The sequence below is a fragment of the Diadema setosum genome, chromosome 14 (genome assembly GCF_964275005.1).
Source record: "Diadema setosum chromosome 14, eeDiaSeto1, whole genome shotgun sequence".
Taxonomy (NCBI): Eukaryota; Metazoa; Echinodermata; class Echinoidea; order Diadematoida; family Diadematidae; genus Diadema; species Diadema setosum.
The window spans coordinates 38,194,828-38,218,187 of NC_092698.1; the positions used below are offsets into that span (position 1 = coordinate 38,194,828).

The window sequence follows — 23,360 nt, forward strand, 5'->3', positions numbered from 1 at the left end:
CACAGCTACAAGAATGAAATATGTGCACAAACAGGGCTGTTCCGCAGGATTTAAAACAAGTTTGATATTGCAACATTCATTGTTAAGTAAACAAAAAATTTGCACCACAAGAATCAATACCAGCACAGAAAATCACTGGAAAATAAAACAAGCAAATCTTACAACAGCCACATCTTGGCACAATGAACCTAACAAATTTTATTCCTGTGATCAAAAATTATACGGCACAAGACCTGGGGCCTGTTGCATAAAAGTTACAATTATGGTAACTTTGCCATCCAATGGTAACTTCCATGGAATTCTTGATTTTGATTGGCTGTCAAGTATTGTTGCCATGGTAGTTACCATTGGATGGCAAAGTTACCATAATTGTAACTTTTATGCAACGGGCCCCAGCTGTTTCATACTAACAAATAACTGAAATTGAGAATTCATTCCTTTTATACACAAGTAAAAATTTCTTAACTTTTCCTTATTCTATTTGATTATCATCTTACAGGATTTTGTTGTCAACTTACACTGCAGTTTGATTATTCGGAAATTACCTTCAAAACTAAAGCTAAATATTGACAAAAGGCCTGTTTGAAGAAGTAAAAATAACAGGCGAGTACAGTCCATTTTTGATTTGGACAACAAGCGAATTCTAAACCTGTGCTGGCTGGCCTGGTGATCTAGGTTGACAGACATTACATATAAAATTGATTTGCCTGATGGAATTCAGCAGAGGACAGCAAAATGCTTCCCAAAGTCCTATTTCCTTCTACAAAAAACAAAACAAAAACAAAAACAAAATGTACACCAGAGAATAACCCACAGTGATTCTAAGCCCTCATTTTCTACTCAAACATGTCTTGCTCAAGTGGTTTCTTGATCCACGTTCCCAGTCCATTCTTCTCGAATGCCTGCATCATGAGGTGCTTGGCACGGTGGAAGTCTTGGGCTCTGCGCTTTGCCTCGCTGTAGGACTGTGGTGGGGTGGGCTGCGCCGGTACGATGGACGACACATGCCCATAGAGCATCTTGAAGAGGCTATAGAAGGAGGCCTTGCACAGGTGTGACGGATGACCCTGCTCATTCTTCCCAGTGGTCGTGTTAATGACCTCCAGACCCGGTTCCTCAAAGGTCCAATTGGTGCTGTGGTTGGGTGCCTTGCCCGGCTGCCGGCTTTCGGCGTTGCTAATGCCACTGAGCAGGGGCTTGGTCATGTGGAAGCCGTTGGGTAACTCCTCCAGCTGTGTCAGACGGGCAAACATGGCCCTTGACAAGTGGTCAGCATGGTAGAGGGACCCTAGGATGATGCTACTCAGATAGACTGGTTCAATGAAGTGGGTCAGGAGAGAACCTTGGACACCTAACACATTCCACCTGAAAAAGAGAAGAAGATAAGCACATTTTAAGACTTCAACTATTGGTCATTTTCTTTGGTTAGACAGGCAGCTAAGGTGTGCCCTGATGATTTATCATGCTTGAAACTTAATGCTTACTCAGAATCAGTGTTTCAATTGCAACAAGTATCAATAAGCTCACAAAGTGATTCTGTATAATTCTGCTGCATCTGTATGAAGGATTTTGATTATAGACACACAAACTTACTGACAAGTAATATAATTAGCTAACGAAGGGTTGGGTGGGCAGCTTTTCTAGTTGTTTGAATTGGCAGAGATGACAGAATAGAACATTGCAGCAACAGGAATACTTGTTCCATTCATTGACAGTGTACTGATATCTTTCTGTCTCACTTAGCAATTTTTACACGCTGTAAATCTTAAAATACTGTATGCAAATAAGATACACTGCATATCCTGTCATATCCTGTCATATCTTCTGTAGTTTTCTGACTAATCACACTATCTGGTTCAATATTGATGAATGATAAGGAACACAACATGGCATTACATGGTACACAAAATTTTTGCACAGAATTAATAAGCTGTCACAAACTACATACTTGTATGTCCCCAACATTAAAAAAATGAGCATCTCTCTACGCTTGTATTAATGTTCTATGGCTTTATCTCTTCCTTAAGCAAAGATTTGAAAGTTTTGATCTCCACCTTGAATCACTACACAACCACCAATTTCCTGTATGCAGCAGTTTTAAATGCAATCTTTACCCTTGTACAAGACTTCCACAGGAGGAAAAATATGAGAAGTTAAAGTGTAAGAGCATACAAGACTGGCTGAATCAATAAATTTTCTTGAAAACACACACTGAATACACCAATAATGGCCAGTTACATTAATCATTCAATGTAGTCTCTTGTAACAACGTGGAGCGGAAAGTATGTACACTCGTAGTTGATATTGATCACGACTTAAGAATTACACAGGAATTTCATACCATCTATAACTGACATAAACTTACTTTAACAACACCAGCATCTTACTGCATTTTACACTGCTGTATAACCCACACTCTAATCCTAAACATGTTGTGAAGCAAGTGCTTTCATACAACACTTCTCTGTGATTTTGTTTTATACAGGAATCTTGTATTTCCTCTTTGTTATTCTTTTAGTTTTTTTTCTCTCCTTTTTAGACGAATGACAATCAAGTTCAGCTACTGTAGTAGTGAGCTCTCGGAACGAGGTGTCAAAAAACTTGTGGTGGTTTGCGTACGTGCTAGGGTAACTGCTGTACAAAATGAGGCCACTGTTCAAGGTCTGGCCAAGTTGATTGTTTCCTGTATCATTGATGTATTATCAATCATTCCACCCCAACTGTACAAAAGGGGACAATATTTTTACCCACTTCCACTAGTGATGAGATAACAAGAATGCCCAATACAACTCTGCGGTTGAAATAATGCTAGAAATATTCGAATCAGAAGCTCTTCCATCACGTTCTGACTGTAATCAGTGTTGCAGATAAATTGGGCAAGAAACCACAACCTGACCATTTCATGATTACTTTGACTGCATTCTTCTCCAACTTTTACTTCTCAGAAATACTGCTTCTTCCTAAAATACTTGAAATATTAATAAATACAGCACTTGTAATGCGACATCAATTTAGTGACTATTCTGAGGTGCAGAGGGACATACAGAGCAAATTACATACAGTTGTACACATTTAAGTGGAAAGGGTACGGGAGAGACAGAAATATATGAATCCAACATATACAATGTATCTAACCAAAACAAGATGCAAACATGTGTGCCTTACTTATAATTCTATACTACCTTTATTCATATGTGTCAAACACAGTGACATCAACTGTAGGTTTGTACCAGCATGTTGTTTTTAGACCATGACACACTTCATAGTGGCAGTCGAAAATGCCATATGTGTACCATGTGCATGATTTCACAGTGTACAGGTGAAGGTTCTAGACACACCCACTGGTATCCAAAATAACCCACAGGTCTCTCAAATAATCCACCGGCATGCTAAGTAATTGGCCAATTATATCCTAGTACCACTCCATCAGCACATAGCTCATGTCACGTTTGACTCTGTCTGTACATCGCTATGTACGGGCATACATTCTACGAAACTCTCTTCTGTAACTATGAAATGGAAAAGTATACAAAATGGGGGGGGGGGGGGGGAAATAAACCACCACAGCTAAGGGAAATACACTCTGTACTCTGCATGATGTTTACACCTGATCAGACCTCCCTGTTTTTCTACAAGAATTAGCATTAGCAAAAAGGATGGTACACTATCTGAGTTGAGAATGCCAATCAACAATTTTCAAATGCCTCTTTGTCGCTGGTGTGACCTAAAAATAAACTGCAGTCCCTGCAGAACTCAAGGAGACATGCCAACAAACTCCATCGGGCCAAACACACCATGGATCCAAATTGGGAAATGGCACTCCTTGCATATTCAGAATTTTAAGCTATAAATCACAGCAATGGAGAGAAAGGAAGTGTGCTGATGGCTACAAACACCATATAATCCTGTCTACCCTGGCATGTGCACAGTGAATTATGATATTTGTTGTATTTATGGTCCTATGACTTCATGTCTTGTTTTATTGCTGTGTGGCTGTAAAAATTGTGAGACACCACATAGATTAAACAAGACACATTGTTCCATACAGCACTGAGATAATAAACAGTACAAAACCAGCAACAAAGATACAATAACGTACATTTGTTTTTCCTGCACATACTGACGAGAAGCTAAACATTTTCCTCCTCATTTTATCTGTCTTCTGCTGTTTGTAATGTTCTTTTCACTTCTTTAAAGAGACTGACAACTTGTCTAGACCTGTATCTTCATTTCTTCTATTGTGGCAGCACAGATTAAATGCTCTCAAGCAACTACACCTTGGGGGTAAAAAGAGGTAAATGATGTGATTTAAATTGAAGATCAATTGGATCATGTCATCAAAATACTGTGCTCCCTTTATGGTCCACACACCGATGTGGTTTTCTGGAGCTGACACGATTCTCTGTGTGTGACCTAATTCCAGCATGTGCAGCACAAACGAGGCTAGGTCCCTGTGCTAAATTCCAGTCATGATTTCTCCTTGCCTCTTGGCCAAGCCCTGCCAACACATCCCTACATCGTATCAGGTTAAAACATGTGTCTACACGCAAAGGCAGGAGTATTGTCTTATGACTCACATTGTTAACATGAGACTCATTATCTGTGAGCTGTTGCTTTTGATTGTTTGTTTGTTTGTTTGTTGTTGTTGTTGTTTTGAAGAAAGCAATTCAACCAGGGAGGTGGACCTCCCTGATTCAACTCACTTGAAAACACTGTAAAACTTTGAAATAACAATCAAGTGTATACATCTCATAAACTCATCATCTGGAAGATATTTCATAAGATGACATAGACATATGTACTAACTAGTTTTGAGCAATGTAGGTCAGTTTACCACTGCATTCAAGTGATATTTTTCTTCCTTGCGACCAACAGTGTTGTAAGGAGCTATACAGTACATCCCCTCCTTTCAAATATATTTTACAGTGTGGAATCATGTTCAACTACTTACAACATTGGGAAAGACTTGGGCAAAGCTCTCTGGTTGCTAGGTACAACATAGGATTTAAAGATACATGGAGAAATTTTAGGTCAGCATCCAGCTAGCCCACATTTTGGAAATTTTGCATTCTGAATTGACAGAGATCCTCCCCCCCCCCCCCCCCTTGGATGATGAATGACTTTCCAAGTTTTCAAAATTATTATGAAATTCTTGGTTGGAATTTACCTTTGAAAAAAATCTAAATTATCAAGCATATTTACATCTCATTTCCCTTCTTTCTGACAGTCTTACAGCAAAATACTTGGGCTGTTCATTTAGATTATGCCTTGCTTTTCCTTGATTACATCAATGCCTTTTTTTTTTTATTCGCCATAAAAATCCCCCATTTTCATTTGGAATCAAACAAATGAAATTCTTCAGAAAAAAAAAAGGAGAAAATGTATGATATAATACCATCCTCAGAACTGGCTCAAAACTTGTTACATGTAATAAATTTCAGATACAGATTAGCAAGTCATACTAATCAATTACATTCTTGAGGTAAGCATTATCTAATGGTTCCTATTTCTCACCTGGCTAATTTATCACTGCAGGACATGGTAAGAAGTCTCTCCCCTTGCAGCACTCCATCCCAGGTTTGAATGGATGGCCCTGACTTCACTGGTATGGTGCCTTCTCCAGACTCAATCTTAGTCCTCAGCTGGCCTCGTGCTCTCCTGTTGGGATGCCTGTCAGGGGTAGGCTCCTCCCCACTGCTCGACTCGTGGGGCGAGAAGATGCGGGCGTCCCCACAGGGTGCCGTGCTGATGTACAGATGGAATTTGATATCACCACGAAGCTTGTAGCCCTGCCCATTGGGGTTTGGAACAAATATTGACTTCTCACCCTGGTTCTGAAGGTAGAGCTCCAGCTGAGAGTAGAGGTACCTGACCAGACACCTGCGTGAGATGATTTCAGCATGACAGTCATTCAGCGCCAGGCCCTGTCCAGACATGTACTCTCCATTGATGCATTTGGTTCCAGTGGAGACGGCGATGACACTGGAGTGCTCCAGAGTCTCGCCGCGAGTCATCACAATGCCTGCAAGAACTTTCCTCCTTGCAATGGGTGACTGGAAACCATTGGTCAGTTCACAAAATTTGTTGAGGACGAGTTTGTGGACGTGGTCAGCCAGAGCAAGGGCATGACTAGAGGTCTCTTGGTTGGTCATTGGTTGAAGATCTGGTGCTAGGACGGGGTTCATATTGAAGAGAGAAATAAGAGCTGCCTGGGCAGCTCTTGACTTGGCCAGCTTTTTGTTGCGTCCTGAGCCTTGGAACTCCTTGCCATCAATGGTCAAAGACATGACAAAGTTCTTGGAGTGACTCTGGCCACTTTCCGACTCCAGCACATACTTCAGTCCTGGCTTGAGTTCATTCAGAATCATGACGGGATTCTTCCCGGCTGGAAGATCCCTGGGCTTCGGGGAAGCCACATCTGGGTCTTGCTGTGTCTTGCCGTTTGTGAACTCTGGGCTATTCTGCGTTTTGTCTCCGAGCACTGCCTTTGCCATGCCAGGAGGCGTGTCGGGACGATTCACTTCCAAGTCAAAGACATTGAAGCCTTCTGGTTGATCGGACGTGAAGTCTGCCTGGATCTGATACCTCCCAAGAGCCTGGTAGGCTTCACTGGCATTTGGGAACTGAATGAATGACTTCAAGGCCAACTCGGCAGCATGCATCTTTGCTGCTTTCTTGCTCCTCCCAGTTCCTTCAAAAGTCTCATCATTCACAGTAACTGACACCACAAATGTTGGGGCATGCACAGGGCCAGTCTGCGAGACAGTATTGTACTGTAGTCCCGGTTTGATTTCATTCAGCTGCATCAAAGCATTCTTTGGTAGGCGTGGTCCCGGAGTCGTTTTCTTCTTCTTTCGCCGCGGTTTCAGCGTCTCCTTTTGGTCATTCTTACTGTTATCATCACCAGTGTCCGTGATATCTTCATCCGTATCATCTATTGATCGCTTCATGCCTTTTGCCTCTTGACCGCCGTCGACTGCCTCTTGGTCTACGTTGATGTTTTCTTTCACATCCGTCATACCTGAAGAGTAAACCAAAATGAGTTGGTGATCATTGCAGAATAAAACTGTAATACACAAAAGATATGGAATATGGTATTGATGACATCCTACTGAAGAATTGTCTTAATATTCCCATCCCCCATAGAAGACGGATTACCATTCAACCAACCATGAAAATCAGCCTACAATGCACAGCAATTAAATGTAAGATCTTCTGTGGAGCTGCAAAGAACACACCATGCTCCAGATCAATCCACAGGGCTGCACACAAACACATTTCCCCCCCTACTTGTCCAACATGCCTGTTGGACCAGGAAGTACCCAGTTTTTCCATCTTTTACTGGTCCATTCCTGAAAAGGTTACTGATCTGACAGTGATATTTATGTACTAGTCTGGATTGTTCGACCAGTGCCAGTGTGCAGCATTGCAAATCAATAAAAAATCAGCAGAATTCATGATGACATCAAATTGATCTCTGCAATCTTTGTATCTTTACCTCCACCAAGGAGGTTATGGCTTGTTTCCATTGGTTTGTTTGTCTGGATGCAAAATAACTCACAAAGTTGTGAATGGATTTGGATGAAAAAAAAAAATTGATGACACAAGGAACAGATAATTAAATTTTGGAGTGATCAGGAAATTTTCAATGAATTTTTGAAGGCTTTTTAATCTTTTGGTAGATAGGGAGAAATGAACTTGGGAGTTCAAGCTGCATATGAACACTAACAAAGCATGTGCTCTGCTTAAAGTGCCATGCAGCAGGAAGCTGATGAGGTAGTTAAAAACACAAGGCATCTTTATCATTGGGAAATTGGGCAATTTCAAGCATGGCTGCATGAGTGGAAATGAGCTGCTTGGCAGAGGTCTGCACTCTCTCAAAGCGCTTTTCTATAGTTCACTACAACACGCAGCACAGGATGTCCCTTGTACAATTCGCAGAGTTTGGACTTTGTACATGTTATATAGTTTTATAATGCTCACAATATCTATGACTACACAACACACTCTCTTAATTTCTAGGATTTATTTTTAAGTCCTAAGGATTTATTTCTTTAAGTCCTAGCGGACTGTAGATACGGACAAAACCTTAGGACTTAAAAGTAAGTCTTAGCTAGGATTTAAAAAATTAAGTCTATGTTCGACTTAAATTTCAAGTCTATAGGATTTATTTTTTAAGTCTTATTAGATTACATTTAAATCTTTCTTAGACTTGTTTTTAGAATAAATCCAGCTTGGATTTAAACGATAAAAGACTTATTTTAAGCCTTCCTTGGATTTATTTCAAATAAATCCATCATGGATTTAAACTCAGACTACTGAAAATGACAGCCAATTGATGCACTTTCTTCACATGTAAAGGTCTATTTATTTTAACAAAATCAAACTGATGCATTTTTCACAAACATCGATAAGTTACAAAATATAGAGATGATTGTCATACACATGTAGGCTCCAGAAAAAATGAAATACGACATGATGAAAACAGAGCATATTTTGCAATAGTCTCAGATGGTCACATCTTCACATTCATGTTACTGATGCTTCTTTCACTGTGTTCTGTAAACAAGTTACTAGACGACTGGAACCTTCATTGCCAAATAGATTACTTTTTTCACTTTTTTTTTAAATCTTGCAAGATGACTCCATACGACTTGATTCACTTTCATTTTATGTATTTCTTTCCCTGGTGAGCATCGTTAAGTCGTAAGATGGAAACTATGAACAAATGTAAGATTATATATGAATTCTAATAACTTAAATTTTAGAAATGATGCTGTGTAATAAACAATACAGCCTCCATTAAGTTGACGTTTAGATTTACACGCTTTGTACGTCCCATGCATGCAATTTAAAGAACTATTTGATTTTTTGGAATGATGCATAGTATAAATTTAATCAAGAGGGAAGTAAAGGCTAAAATTAGTGTAATCAAATTAGAAAAGAGAAGAAATTTCCCTACACAGAATGGTGTAAAGACTATGAAAATCAGCTACGAAATAAGGAAGATATGCCTCTTTTCAATTTCACACATTTCCAGAAAACAGATCTTGTCCAGTCTTTATGAACGTCCAAATGAGGGAATTGATGATGTCATTCCTTCAAAATTTTTACACTTTTCACCTGCATGTATTTGCATATTCATACGGACTAGTCAAGAATTTTTTTTTCTGAAAACGTGTTACATTTCCTTATTTCTTACCAGACTTCCCTAATTTTTCCACTATTCCGTAGGGAAAATGTACAATTGAATCCAAACTGTATTACATATAACAGTAGGGAGCAAGATCTATATAAACTCTGAAGTAAATTCACCTTAAAACATTAAGAAGCTCGAATAACAGTTAACATTCTAAACTTACTTCTAAAATTCCTTGAATATCGATTGTCTGAAATGGATTTACATAAGTACATTTCCATACTGCATTTTGGTAGACAAAATGTTTGACAAAAGAATATACAAATTCCTGCTTAATCTATTGATATTTAAGAATCAATCTCAACTGATGACAGGGAACCATCTCAAGAGACTGTTCAAGTGAGATGGACCACTAGTTTCTTAATTACTTTGATGTCATATCTCGTAACAAAGCACTATGTTGAAGTGATGCAATCTGAATTTTTAACTAGAATTATCACTCATTGTGATTAATATACCCCCACCCACAATTGAGGAAATTAGCTCAACCAGGATTATTTTTTCTTACTTTTTAATAAAGAAAAAAAAATACCATGGCAATGCACTGTTCCACCTCTCAAATCAATTGCTCAAAAACTGAGTGAGCAAGATAGATAAACTGACGATTTCTATGGTTTTTACTAAAAATTGTGTAACCATGGCAACACAATGTTGGACATTAAGAAAAAAATGAAGTTTGCACAACTATAGGCCCTATATCATAGCCGTCATATGTGCCAAATTTCAAGCTAAATGCTAAAAGGGTGAGGGGTTTAGTTGAATTCACATTAGTGTATCATTTTCATGCAAAATATACTGTTACCATGGCAACACATTTTCCACACTGACAAAAGATTTTTTGCACATCTAGGTAATGTAGAGGTAACATGTGCCAAATTTGAAGCCAAAATGCTCTAAACAGAGACAGGAGAATCGAAATGTTTGTATGATTTTCATGGAAAATGTACCGTTACCATGGCAACAGATTGTTTAATGATGAAATATGAAGTTTGCATATTTCTGAACTACAATGGTTGCATTTGCCAAATTTCAAGCCAAATGCTCAAAGACTGAGGGAGTTACCTGAATCCAAAATATTTTTTTTTTTGATTTTCATTCAAACTATGTTGTTACCATGGCAACACAATGATCAACAATGACGAAAGGTTAAGTTTGCACATGTATGTACCATAGTGGTCAGGTGTGCCAAATTTCAAGCTAAATGCTCAAAGACTGAGGTTGTTACATGAATCCACAATATCTTTGTATGCATTTTAGTGAAAAGATGCTGTTACCATGGCAACGCATTGTTCACCGTTGATGAAAGATTAAGTTTGCACATCTATATGCTAAAGTTGTTGCATGTGCCAAATGTCAAGCCAATTACTCAAAGAGTGAGGCAGTTAACTGAATCCACAATATTTTTATATGATTTTCATTCAAAATATGCCGTTACCATGGCAACACATTGATCGACACTTACGAAAGAATACGTTTACACATCTACATACCACAGTGGTCTTTTGTGCCAAATTTCTAGCTAAATGCTCGAAGACTAAAGGAAGTTAGCTGAATCCACAATATTTTTGTATGTTTTTTGGTTTAAAAAAAGCTGTTACCATGGCAACGCATTGCTCACCACATTGTTTCCATATCTATATACCATAGTGGTCATGTGTGCCAAATTTCAAGTCAAATGCTCTAAATTTGTTTAAGGTGCCCATCTGCGCTGAATCTATCCTTCCTCGTGGGTTCAAGCACATACTTTGGCTGGAAAACAAAAGTTTATTTCTTTATAAATAGAGAGTTTCATATTAAAGTGTTTAGCCACAATGTCATAATGAAAATAGCAACAAATCAGCGCTCAATAAATGTGATGGACAATGGCTCAACAACACTGTGGGAGTGATGAAAATTAGGTAATCGTTGAATAATTACAAAATTGTTCAGGGGAACTTAAACTTTCTTCTTTCAATTTAAATCAATGCGGATCTGGCATTACTTTTTTTTTTTCATCATCAACCAGACATAATATACAGAAAACAAGCCAAAGATGAACAATAAATAAATTGAAACTGGACATGTATAAAAACTTGAAATATTGTTTAAATGTTCACGTAGCAATGCAAATGCAAAAGTGAGGCACACACATACATGATAGCACCTCTAAAGGAAACATTGCGGCATTAACTTTCCTTATTGTGTTATTTTCATTTAAAAATGCACACAAAAAAAAAATTACAAGGAAACTTTACTACAACCAGGGAATGACAGACATGCTTCTTGTGTGCATGGATTTGTAGCTCAATATAAATGGAAAAGTGAGGCACACATAACATAACTCAATATCCATGAGTCAAACCTTATGCATGATAGTATCTTCAAAGGAAACATTGCAGCATTTTACCTGTGTTACTTTGATTTAAGAATTCACCGAAAATTAAGAAAACTTTGCTGCACATCAGGGCAAGTCAGATATGCTTCTTGTGTGCATGGGTTTGTGGCACAATGTCGGAAAATCTTACTAGCATCATACACTGACGTGTTTTTGAAGTTCGTGGCTAATGCCCAGAACGAAGCCCTCACTCGGGATTGTAGCAGTACATGAATATGCCGCCACAAAATCAAAGAATGCTTCAAGCACCCAAGCATATTTGACGATGAAGACACAGTGGGCTTTAAAGAGTCTGTCAAATTCTTGCTTCCGGTCATCTCCAGCCTGGACTTAGTATGGTCTTGTCCAGGATGAGAAAATACTGGATGTACGTCTAGTCACTCCCTTATCTGACTAAGCAGGGCTGGCTGAAGGTGGCATCTTTAGCATCACTGAACTTTGCGCTTCTCGCTCGTGATGTATACGTTTCGCGCGGATCAACTTGGCGTTTCCCGTTTGTTAGGGCTTTCAGGTGGGAGAATCTCCAGATCAGAAGATGCTTGGGGCTGGGGTTGGAGTCTCTGCATCAGCAATGCCATGAACATTGGTTCCTACCTGAAAAGAGATTAAACATGTATAGCAGTACTGATATTTCGAACTAAATTTCACTTGAATCGTTTGAGCAAACGACAAAGGCTGCAATTATTATCAAATAAACTTTGCATCACATAGAGGGAAGTTAAGTTCTCAGTGAGAGGGCACTCTGGAGGGAAAAAAATATTAGAATATAATTTTACATATTGATCTTAAATACAATGTACTAATAACATATTCATCACATAACTTTTAGTTTGTGATGTACAAGTAAATATTTCTGATATATTTCGGAACATATTATTTTAAAACATTTTGTCTCACTGATCTGGTAAACCTCAAAGCCTTGAAAAAAATTCCCAGAAATCAGATTACTTTTTGCCATCATCGGGGTGGGGCCTACTTGATATTTACATGTTCCAGACTCATAAGATATTTGATGTACATATTATTACAAATCAATAGAAGTCAGCATGCATTTTTAATCCGTAATTTAATGAATTTAAAAGAAAACTGTCAAAACACGGTAGATACCCCTTCACAATACTCATTGCTGAATGTTCTAAAGTTTGCTTGAGAAGAATCGCTTCAAAAACACTGATATATCAGAGAAGAAAACTTTGCATTTCTCACGACAGCATGAGAAATTCAGATTTTTAAATTCCACCTGTTACTGAGTACATGCAGATTCTACACGAGTCTTGCTTTGTAAGATAAGAAGCTCAAATATTCTTCTCTTAACATGAGCTGGTACTTAAAAGCCCAATGAAACATGCATATTGATAATTCTCAAAATTGGAAGCTCAGTGATTTGATCATGAACTGATTTCAAGTCTATAAACATTAAGCATATACTGTACTTACAGGCACATAGTCATTCTGCACCAGGTACTGCTGGGCATCCCTCGGGAGCATGAGAGGTCCTCTCCCTTTCTTCTACATGGGGATGTTGGGTCTGTGAAGCATCGCTGCAAGTAGTGACATTCCACAAAATTCCTATAGAATGGAACACAATACAATTTTTTTTTCAACTTTAAGTATTTCACCCATTCTCTTTAACATATTAGATATGACGTATTGTATCAGCTCTGACAATCCCTAACATTCAGTTTTCGACTTATTATCAATATCAGTCTATGAAGAGCAAACTCGTGCACATTCACTTTCCTGAAATGTGTAATAGCAATGAAGCATAAACAAATGAGTAAGTTTTACTCTTACACTTTGGACAGAAATTGTTCCAGTAATTATAATCAATGCCACAAGATCTATGAGGATTGGCGGAAGGACTTACTGTCTCCATCCATGTCTTCACATCTTCTTACGATGTCTTGCAACTAAGGGTGGTTTCGCTTGGCAAGTGCAAGATTCTATTGACATAAAATGGCCCCCATCTGTTCACCATCTCCTGCACTTTTCTCGGTACAACTGGGCAAAGTCCGCATTGATCTGATAATAAACACAAAAACTGTGAAATATCAGTGATAAGGAAGTGGAAAATGAAAAACAGAAACGCTTGACAAAAAAAAAGGAAGAAAACAAATATGCTTCGGGGTATAAACGGCCATCATAGCCACACTTCTAGATTTTTATGTAATTAATTATTTCTTATTGGTCTCGAGGGTTGTATTTCATGATGGAGGAAAAAATGAGACCGATATCTCTGATTTTTGTTTCAGATGTTATCGTTAAAATCAATTTTTAGAAATACCAGGGATGTCTTGCATATCTAAACACCAAGAAGGGATAGTCCTGACAGAGTACTCCTTGGAGTACAAATTATACAAATAACAGGTAATTTGCATTCCCTTTATCTTAAAAAATATTAAAGGTAAAAAATAAAAAAAGGCCTCATATATTGTAAAACTTCACTACATTCTCTCACTGGTGTATGTGATGCTTAATGCATACATCTCAGCCAGAAGTGTAGATCTGTAGAATTTTTAAGTCTAGATCCTTCTACTCAAACACAGATCACCACATTGATTATGCTACAAAGAGAAAGACTGGAGTAGATTACCTTTATCCAGGTGCGAAATCTTGTTCCATTGCACGAGTTAATTCCATACATTATTTGTTTCATACAACGCCTTCAACAATAACACTAACAGACTTACTAGTTCAAGAAAGAGTCTTGAATTCAGTGCAGAAATGGCAACCATAAGGCCTAGGTGTCCAGGCCTACTACTGAGTGGTAGTAATAATAGTAGAAGTATTTTCATGGAATGCAAATCAGTAGCACATTCACATTACATACACATGTACGCAGCCGAGTGCAAGTAGCATTAAAGTTGATTATTCCAGTAAAATGAGTGACATGATGCACGCTTGATAGTAAGAGTGTTGAGTGCACACGCCAAAGGTAATAGTTCATTGTGACATCAGACTCAGTAGACCTAGTCATGCAGTGGAACAGAAACTGTTTATTAATTGTAGACCCCCTATTATAATATGGGTGTCAATAGAAATTGGTGATGTCAGCCAATATGGCCCATGCGATAGAAGTTTTTAAAGTTCAGAGCTTGACGCCACTGCACTGGCATTGCAACATTGGCGCCCTAAACCCTGGGGCGCTCATCACACAGGGGGCTTCGTGTTTGGGCTGGTCGCAGTTCTATTGTAGCGCCCATATAGGGTCTTCGTACTATTGGTGGCCTAAACACAACGTTAAAAATAAAACCCATCTAACAGCATATGCCCTACATTTTATCACAGCATAGGGCATGATAAGGCCTAGAACTGTGCCTTTCTACGTAGAAATTGATAAATTAAACCTTACAAGAGTGTAGGAAGGGGTGAACTGACACTAACTTGTTACTGTTACTCAGTGTTAGACGACAGTTAGGCCTACGCTACAGTAGCCTGTTATGCCCATAGCTTCACCTTTCAGTCAAGACACCAACATCGTAAATCATTAGGTAGAATGGGCGCTTTATAAGAGTCCCTGTATTATTACACTTGTACTTGCAGTTTCACCGAAATAGAGCCCCCACAATACTAGTATAACGTTAGCCTTCATGTAACTTGTTACAATGTTTGGATAGACACATTACTAATTAGCCATGAACAGCTAACGTTAGCACTGGCGCTTCAGGGATGGACAGCGCTGTATACAGCGGCAAGGCTCAAACTCGCCAAAAATGTAGGGCGGTTAGTGCACATCTTAACATCTTTTATCTTTGGTTACTGAGTCCCAGAGTTATCAAACACATTCTTAAGCATTCATACAGTAATATGCTCACCTTTAAGCAACTTGGTCAAGCTTCCGTCAGATCATGCCCTCAAAAAACTCCGGCCTGCATGACTTCTGCCTTCAAGACCAACTCAACTGTTCGAGTCAATAGCGTTTGCAAACATGGTAGGTACAAGTACATACACATATTGTGCACTGAATGTGTGTGTATGACTACGCTATCTAGCATCGCATGAAGCAAAGTGACGGCCAGCGCCAATTCCGGTTTTAGGCGGTTCAAGATAGCGCATGACGTCATTTACAAGTCATCTGATTGGCTGAAAGTTTAAGTCCTTGTTAGATTTAGATTGCGAACAGCTTCGACACTCAACTTTTAATCGAAGCCACCTAAAATAAGTCTTAAAGACTTAAAATATTTTAAGTCGTAAGAAAGATTTAAAATTTAAGTCCTAGAAATTAAGAGAGCACATCTGTAATCAAACAACATTTTAGTATAAGAGCATTCAGACAAATAAAAAATGTACTTAAGTCTCAAATGTCGCTCAATGAAATGTTAAACCATACATTCAGTTAAACAAGACGTCTCTCATCTAAGTCGAGGGTAGTACACACAGGGGAAGCAGCTAACAAAACACACTTTTGTAGTTTGAACTATTATGAAAGTTTTAATGCAGCTTTAGCGATTACCATGATTTGAAGGATTTGGTAATAAGTAAATTGCAGCAGCGACCTTCCAGCATGGCAAGCAATGAGTAGTTCCACCTACAGAAGTGTAGCAGTCTACAATGTATTGCCATGTCTAGTACAGATTGTAGGCCCAGTTTGTCCTTATTCTATGTTAGTCAAACACCTTTGAACATGTTTGTGTGTGGCCAACTCTTTTCTCGTTGCTTAAAATACAACTTTACAGTAGTCTCATTGCAGATGGTTCAATATGGGCACTTAAAAGAATGACACAATATCCTAACTAACATTGCAAAGTGCATGGATCCAATGCATGCTGGAAGTATTTCCCCTTCACAGGTGAAGAGTTTGACTGTAGTTACAGAAAGCCGATGAGGAGAGTTGTAACACTTGCCTACCAATTAAGTGTCAAATAAACTCCTGTTGAAGAGGATTCACCCAGTGTGGAGTATCCTCCCTCATTCGTCAGTGATGACTTTTTAAAGAGTTTGATGAAAGCAATCACACGTTTTAAAAGAGTTTGATGAAAGCAATCACACTTGGCCCAATTTCAGCTGCTTCATCTCACTCCAGCTGCAATACATAAATCCAGTCCTGGCTACAATGCAACAAACAGACAACCAGTGTCTGCTGGTGTCTGCTCACATCATCATCTAACACCTTTCACAGCTTTTGGTCCCCCATCCACTTCCACAGCAAAGGCACTATGGCTGAATGCTGACGCTGCCGATGAGGTCAAATGACTCGAACTCTCAATTACACAAGGACACACAAGGAGGATGGCACATCAGTTTAGCTGCCAAGCAGAGACACACACATCTCCCTGTTAACTACATGTACTTTCACGCCACAACAGCTTTACTATCAATTAAAGGGAACCTTGTTTTGGTTGCGAGACACATTTTGCTCAAAGAATTTTCCTAACCAAGGTATGCATTAATAAACATCTTATTATATCCAATACTTTGCGGCATATGCCTGACCTTGGTAGTTGACAGGAGAATAACAGTCTCAAAATACAACTAGTATGTGGAACAAGGTCGCTATTTTGGATGCCTTCATTACCGCCTAAAATCATTTATGGGACGGACAAAGGTTGAAGCTGTTTAGGAGAGCGTTGATGTCCATTTCCTGCAGAGGGTGGCACAGAGGGAGTCTTCTGCCAAGAAGAATGTGTTTATAGAGGACAGGAAACGTGGAACATAAATTCAATAGAAATCGTGTACCATCAACTAATATTAGCTTGACTAATGCAAACTGCATTCAAAGCAAACATGCAGTGGTACAGCGAGATAAAGAACACAATTGTGCTCTGCATACTAGTACGGTAGCTGAAAGGAAACTTGATCCCAACAGAAAAAAGATCATAAACTGCTTAATACTCTGTCACCCTGGCAAAAATACCTGCCAAGTTTGTTTAAATTTAACCATGCAACTTCAAGATGATGATGAAAACGTGAGAACTCGCCTACTGTTTGATTCCCCCCCCCCCCCCCATCTGCCCCTCACCCCCGGCCCCAAAGGGGCATCTTCAGATTCCCCATGAACAAACTTAAAAATGCTGTCACCAATGTTCTTATACAACACTTATAAATGTGTAGCTCTATCATTTCTTGGCACTGTTGCATAAAAAGATGTAATAAATCATAAGTTACAAAAACAAACATACTGATACATTGTCAGCCAGTATCAGCCAATTAGAAATAAGTATTCACAGAGTTATGTTTGATTCCCTGATGTATGCTTTATTGCAGCTTGTATTCACCAGGGCTCTGGTTCTAGAGAAGAAGATTTTTTCATTACAGGAAAAAGAAAAAGGAAAAAGAAGAAGTTTTTTTCATTACAGGGCTTTGGGGCTCAGGGATGGGGTGGGGGGGGGGTGCCCATTGTGCAAACTGAGATCACACTGCCCTAGGGAGGCTGCCTGGTTAGTTTGGTGGAAATCTGTCATGGATTTTTATTTTTAAAGAAAAAGGTAACAATATAAACAGTTTACATAAGACAGACAGGAGACGACAGACCATAAAATGGTCCCAATAGTTCACTTGAGCCTTTGGTTCATGTGAGCTAATAAACAAATTATACATTTTTAATCAATTGAATAAATAAACAGCAATATTGTATCAATTCTTGTTTCCTACTAGGATGTGCACTAACAACAACAAAATCTAGATGCATAACTTCATTCTTCAAAGACAAAATAAAGTTTAAATCATATCATGGGAAAGAGAAGAAGGAGAAGAAGAGAAAGAAGAAGAGGAGGAGGAGGAGGAGGGGAGGAGGAGCAGGAGGCTAAGCAGCATATGATGGATTGATGTCGGGGTCCAGTAACTGTAAAAGACAGCTGCATCTGAATCAGATGTTGCTGCATTTAATGACAGATCTACAATATGACTACAAATAACATTTGTCTAAGTTCTTTTCTTTGATTTATTATTCTTTACAGTTAAAAAAATACAAATTTCCCAAAAGAGTAGGATTTCCCTTTAATGGAATTATATGACTCATTGCCAATCTGAGTTTTGATTTGACAGAGGAGGAAACAAGAAATGTTAACACTACACAAAAATTTGAAATGTTTTATCTTGAGTGAGATGTATATATATGCAGGGAGGTGAGCTCACCTCCCTGGTGTATGTACAATGTAAGATTGGTCGAATACTGTTCACATTTTCATAACCAAGATGACATGATCACATGGTTCTCAAATGATAGAATTTGCAATGCCCATTAGAGCATTATCAAAAGACATGTCATGGTTTACAATGATAACTATAAAAACACAAATGTCTGCTACAGAACAGTCAGAGCATGTATAAATATGGAGAACAAAGCAGTGCTAGAAAGAAGAAAACTACCACAGGGGAGCCCGGAGGTCGTGTACATTGTAGGAAAAGAAAACCTATCGGCTACAGACTAAGCGTGAAACCTTTGTGGTGATTCCTTTCAATATGTGGAGTTTGACCTCCACATGGCTCCAGAGTTTGCTAAGCATTCTTTACACCATGTTCTGCCATCTCCTGTGACAACACAAAACTGCCTCCGGGAAAAAGGCGCTTAAATTTAGCTGGTCGAACTTCACTTTTTACCTTCTTTTCTTCTATTAAAATCATTTTTTGTACATTCTCCCATTCCTCTCCATGACTTCTCATCATTTCAAAGGTAAAACATAATCTCAGAAGGATTCAAAATCCATCTTCCAACATTTCAAATTTGCTTGCAATACAAATGTATATCGAAAGGGTCTACCAAGACTTGTCTTGTAGCTGACACATTTTGCCAGAATGAGTTCTGTTGTCTTGGGAGTGTTTTGAGAGCAAGCAAACGTGTAAAATAATTTTGATCATAGCATACAACATCTATTCCTGAAGTGCCCTTCCTATTCAGCAGTGGCTTGGTAGAATGTTAACAGTATAATGTATGTGAAGATCAAAACATGTATTTAATCGCTATGCAGCTATTAAGTTGTGCATGCGATTCATTCTCGTGTAATTGATACTGAATAACTGAACAATTGAATAAACATGATCAGGTATACTCTGAGATCGCAATACTTCTGGCATACCCTTTTTAAATAACATTTCACATTTTTGTTGTCATCCACCTAAAACTGTTTTGTCAGCTGCAGCTATTAAGTTGTGCATGTGATTCACTCTCGTGTGATTGATACTGAATAACTGAACAATTGAATAAACATGATCAGGTATACTCTGAGATTGCAATACTTCTGGCATACCCTTTTTGAATAACATTTCACATTTTTGTTGTCATCCACCTAAAACTGTTTTGTCACAGTTATTTCACACATTTCTTTAGCATATAAACTCTGTATCTCCATTTTAGAGTAAAATTCAACAGTTTCTGCAGGTGTACGAGAACTACACAGCTATGTTTTGCCTTTAACACACACAATTTATTAACTCTGATCTCACCAGAAATGTGATGTACACGTTCGTTTCCCCATTCATTGCTGCACTCCACGACTGCAAATTTAAACACTTGTGAAATTGTTGGAAAGTCCCAACTTGCAAGTGATTAGATTCACTAAATACAGCCTTTACAGTAAAGACTGATTACACTCTTTTCAATTGTTTAATTGAATTGATCTAATTCATTTTGACAAGAGCTTTCAGGAAGCAAAGAAATGCTTGCAAGCAAAAAACAACAGGAGCAACGGCTTCAAGTCCTTTACAAAGAACTAGGCAATGAGGAAAAAGTGTCGTGCCTACTGTACATGTAGGGGCACAAATGCTGCAGCCAGAGGACTTGAACCAGAGACCCTGTGTTCAAAGCATGTGGTCTTATCCACTGAGACACAACAATGTTCATACAGTGTACTCCTGTTATAATGAAGTCCTCAGAACTGGCAATTTTCTTTTGTTATAATGAAATTTTGTTAGAACCAAACAGTTTCTAGTGTATAACAATAATTTAGGATGTGAATTTAGATTTTATTGTTACAAGAATTTTGTTGTAAACATGTTCATTTTAACAGGACTGCATTGTATATCTGTCTTGGGACTAGTATAACTTATTAGCACTCACACAGTGTCTCTTCTCATTTCAAAATAAAGAGCCAGAAATCCACAGTATTGTCATCTGATATTGCGTCAGTGTAACAAAACTTTTCAGTTGTTATTTATTAGACATATCTTCTGAATAGGTTTCCCTTTTATGGAAAAATTCCCTGCTCTCCCCTTTCCATTCATGTATAGGCATACACACACATAAGTACCAAAAAGGCAAAAAGGCAACAAAAAAAAGGGGGGGGGTGGAAGGGATTCTGCTGATTGGATCATTGACACTACAGATGTCCAACAGAAGAGTTAATGATATTATGACAAACATTTAAGAATGAGCTGAAAATGAGAGGGGCTGGGATAACAGACAGCTGCCCACTTGGGGGGATCTCCTAACCCTTATGCTGGCTGTAGACCTGAAAGCTGTCTAGAACAACTGAGCAGAGGGTATAATAACAGCAGGAGTGAAACAGGACCAGGAGAGTAAACATCCTCAGGAATGCATCTCATGGGGTTCTGGTGGTAATGGTTGGAACAGCCGCCAAGCAGGCAGAACACACCAGGGAAATGGATGAAATTGCCGTATCAAAGGAGATTTCAAGTCTGAAATTATTGTATCCTAGCACCTCATGCAGCAGTGCACATCAGCATCTTCAACGTAATCACTAACCCGAATATCAACCAATGTATTTAAGTGTATAGCTGCTAAAATGATTGAATAAGGTGACCACTGGTACTGACTATTCTAAGTATGCTTTGCCCTGAGCCACATTGAGTACTATACAAGCAATATGTATTTATGATACCTGGGCCCAGTTGCATAAAAGTTGAGACCAAACCTAAGTCTCTAAATACTCAAATCTGATTGGCTGGTCCCTGACATACGTTTGGTTTTCTGACTTATATTTGATTGCATCTTTTTATGCAACAGGACCCAAGGAGAAGTTAAAGATAATAAAAAGTTTTGGTACCTCAAAAGTTTCCCTGAATTTCCGTGTTTCAGGTTAAAGTACCTTTCATATAACTAACACTGTGAGACTTACTCGCCCCAAAGTGCTCTCATTTCTTACTAATCATGCAATTAACTGCGACCAGCAGCCCCATACGCATAGCGTAATGGGGCTTTGCATTGTAGCATTCAGGATCATGTCACAAATGTACACATTAGTAGACTATGTACAGGTATGATGTACTGCATCCATGGTTGTTTTAATGTGTATGTACACAGGTAGACCAGATTAATGGAGAACATTCTATATGATATAGATATAGTACATACAGGCTGACCAGATCAGTGGAGAATTTTCTACGTGGTATAGAATGTAGCCACAGTACATGCATGTGACAGGAAATACGTTATAGCTCACTCAATCTAGAATGATTCAACCCATTCCAGAATATTCTGGGAAGTGCTTACATATTTGGCTGAGTGAGGCACTGTCCCTGTAGCCCAATGTGATTGGTAGTTAATTTTGGCAATGATGTTATGCACATATTAGGCAGTGAGTCATCCAGGATTCCTGGAACTTGGACTTGCTAGTATGTTCAGGTATGTGGCCCCAGGTTGGAGAAAATTACAGAATGTACTAGAAAGGGGTGAATGGATAGTATATAAGCCGGAGAAATTCTGCAGTAGGCAGAGATAAGGCCTGGGAGACATTTTGCCTACAGAGAATTAATTTGCCTACGTTGGAGATAGACTCCATATTTTAGTGTCAACGGACATTGTTACGGCAAAGCTGTGACGGGCTGGATTCCTTGCTGGACATTATAAAGTGAATCATCATTCAACGCATCAACTGGAAGTGGTCGTCATAACGTTTGGATTCTGCACGTTTCGCCGTGGACATATATCGGTGGATTTTACCCCGGATCTATACCGTGGACTATCGTAACCTGCGCCTCTGGAGTTAGGAGGAATCATTCATCGGTGCGTCAAGGATCACTCATCTGTGCATCGAACATCGTATCTGGACACTGTCAAAGGATTACTTACTTTCAAATTTGGCTGTAATACGTGTAAGTGATCCCACTACCGATTTATACTTGTTTCTATTGATCATTATTGTACTGATGTGAAAACCGATTACGAGTCTGTACCCACAATATCACTGTTAATAAACCGCCTGAACATTAGTTGATTGTTTCTTCTGTGCGATCATTCTCAGAGTGATTTTGGTCGTAACAATCATGACAGATTTAGTATCGCGGGTAAATATCAACTTAAAATCCAAAAAATTCTTCAATTTGAAGACTTACCAATTAAGTTGAAGTCTTGAAAACAGGCTTCGGGCAACGTTTGGTTCTGCCAATAGTCCCTTTCTGTTCGAATTGATGACTGAATGTGACTCTGTCGAGAGGACCTTGGGAGAGCTACATACACTGATTACTACAGCCAGCACATACGCAAACATCACATGCGAAAACAAATTTCAAATCCATGAACGGATAAAATGTTTGTGTGCGCATGCGCTGGCAGTCAATTCAGTGTAGCTCTCCCAAGGTCCTCTCGACCAAGTCACATTCAGTCATCAATTCGAACAGAAAGGGACTATTGGCAAAACCAAACGATGCCCGAAGCCTGTTTTCAATACTTCAACTTAACTGGTAAGTCTTCAAATTGAAGAAATGTTTGGATTTTAAGTTGATATCTACCCGCGATACTAAATCTGTCATGATCCTGTAAGCTACAATGCGAAGCCCCATTTAGCTTTGCGTATGGGGCTGCTGGTCGCAGTTAGCTACTCAGTATGTGTATGGGGCTGCACGCTGCTGGTCGCAGTTATCATGCAATAATGGTTTCGTACAATACGTGTA

At 38.8% G+C, this 23,360-nt stretch overlaps 1 protein-coding gene and 1 long non-coding RNA gene across 3 annotated transcripts in view; both read right to left on the reverse strand.

The window, feature by feature from the left end:
- Positions 1–813: 813 nt before the first annotated feature.
- LOC140237461 (double-stranded RNA-specific editase 1-like) overlaps positions 814–23,360 on the reverse strand; it is a 65,884-nt gene continuing 43,337 nt past the window's right edge. The window contains exons 2-3 of the mRNA XM_072317389.1: positions 5,515–7,021; positions 814–1,365 (exon numbers count right to left, since the gene is read on the reverse strand). Coding sequence (XP_072173490.1) covers positions 837–1,365; positions 5,515–7,021 — 2,036 coding nt within the window. The 3' untranslated portion in view covers positions 814–836. The remainder of the gene's footprint in view (positions 1,366–5,514; positions 7,022–23,360) is intronic.
- On the reverse strand, positions 11,753–15,490 carry LOC140237761 (uncharacterized). Of its 2 annotated transcripts, XR_011901868.1 has the most exons (4): positions 15,389–15,490; positions 13,441–13,595; positions 13,011–13,142; positions 11,753–12,167 (listed from the first exon to the last, which is right to left on the reverse strand). It is a non-coding gene; the product is annotated as an uncharacterized lncRNA (long non-coding RNA). The 2 variants fall into 2 exon arrangements; XR_011901867.1 differs by lacking the exon at positions 15,389–15,490 and having other exon boundaries at positions 13,441–14,563.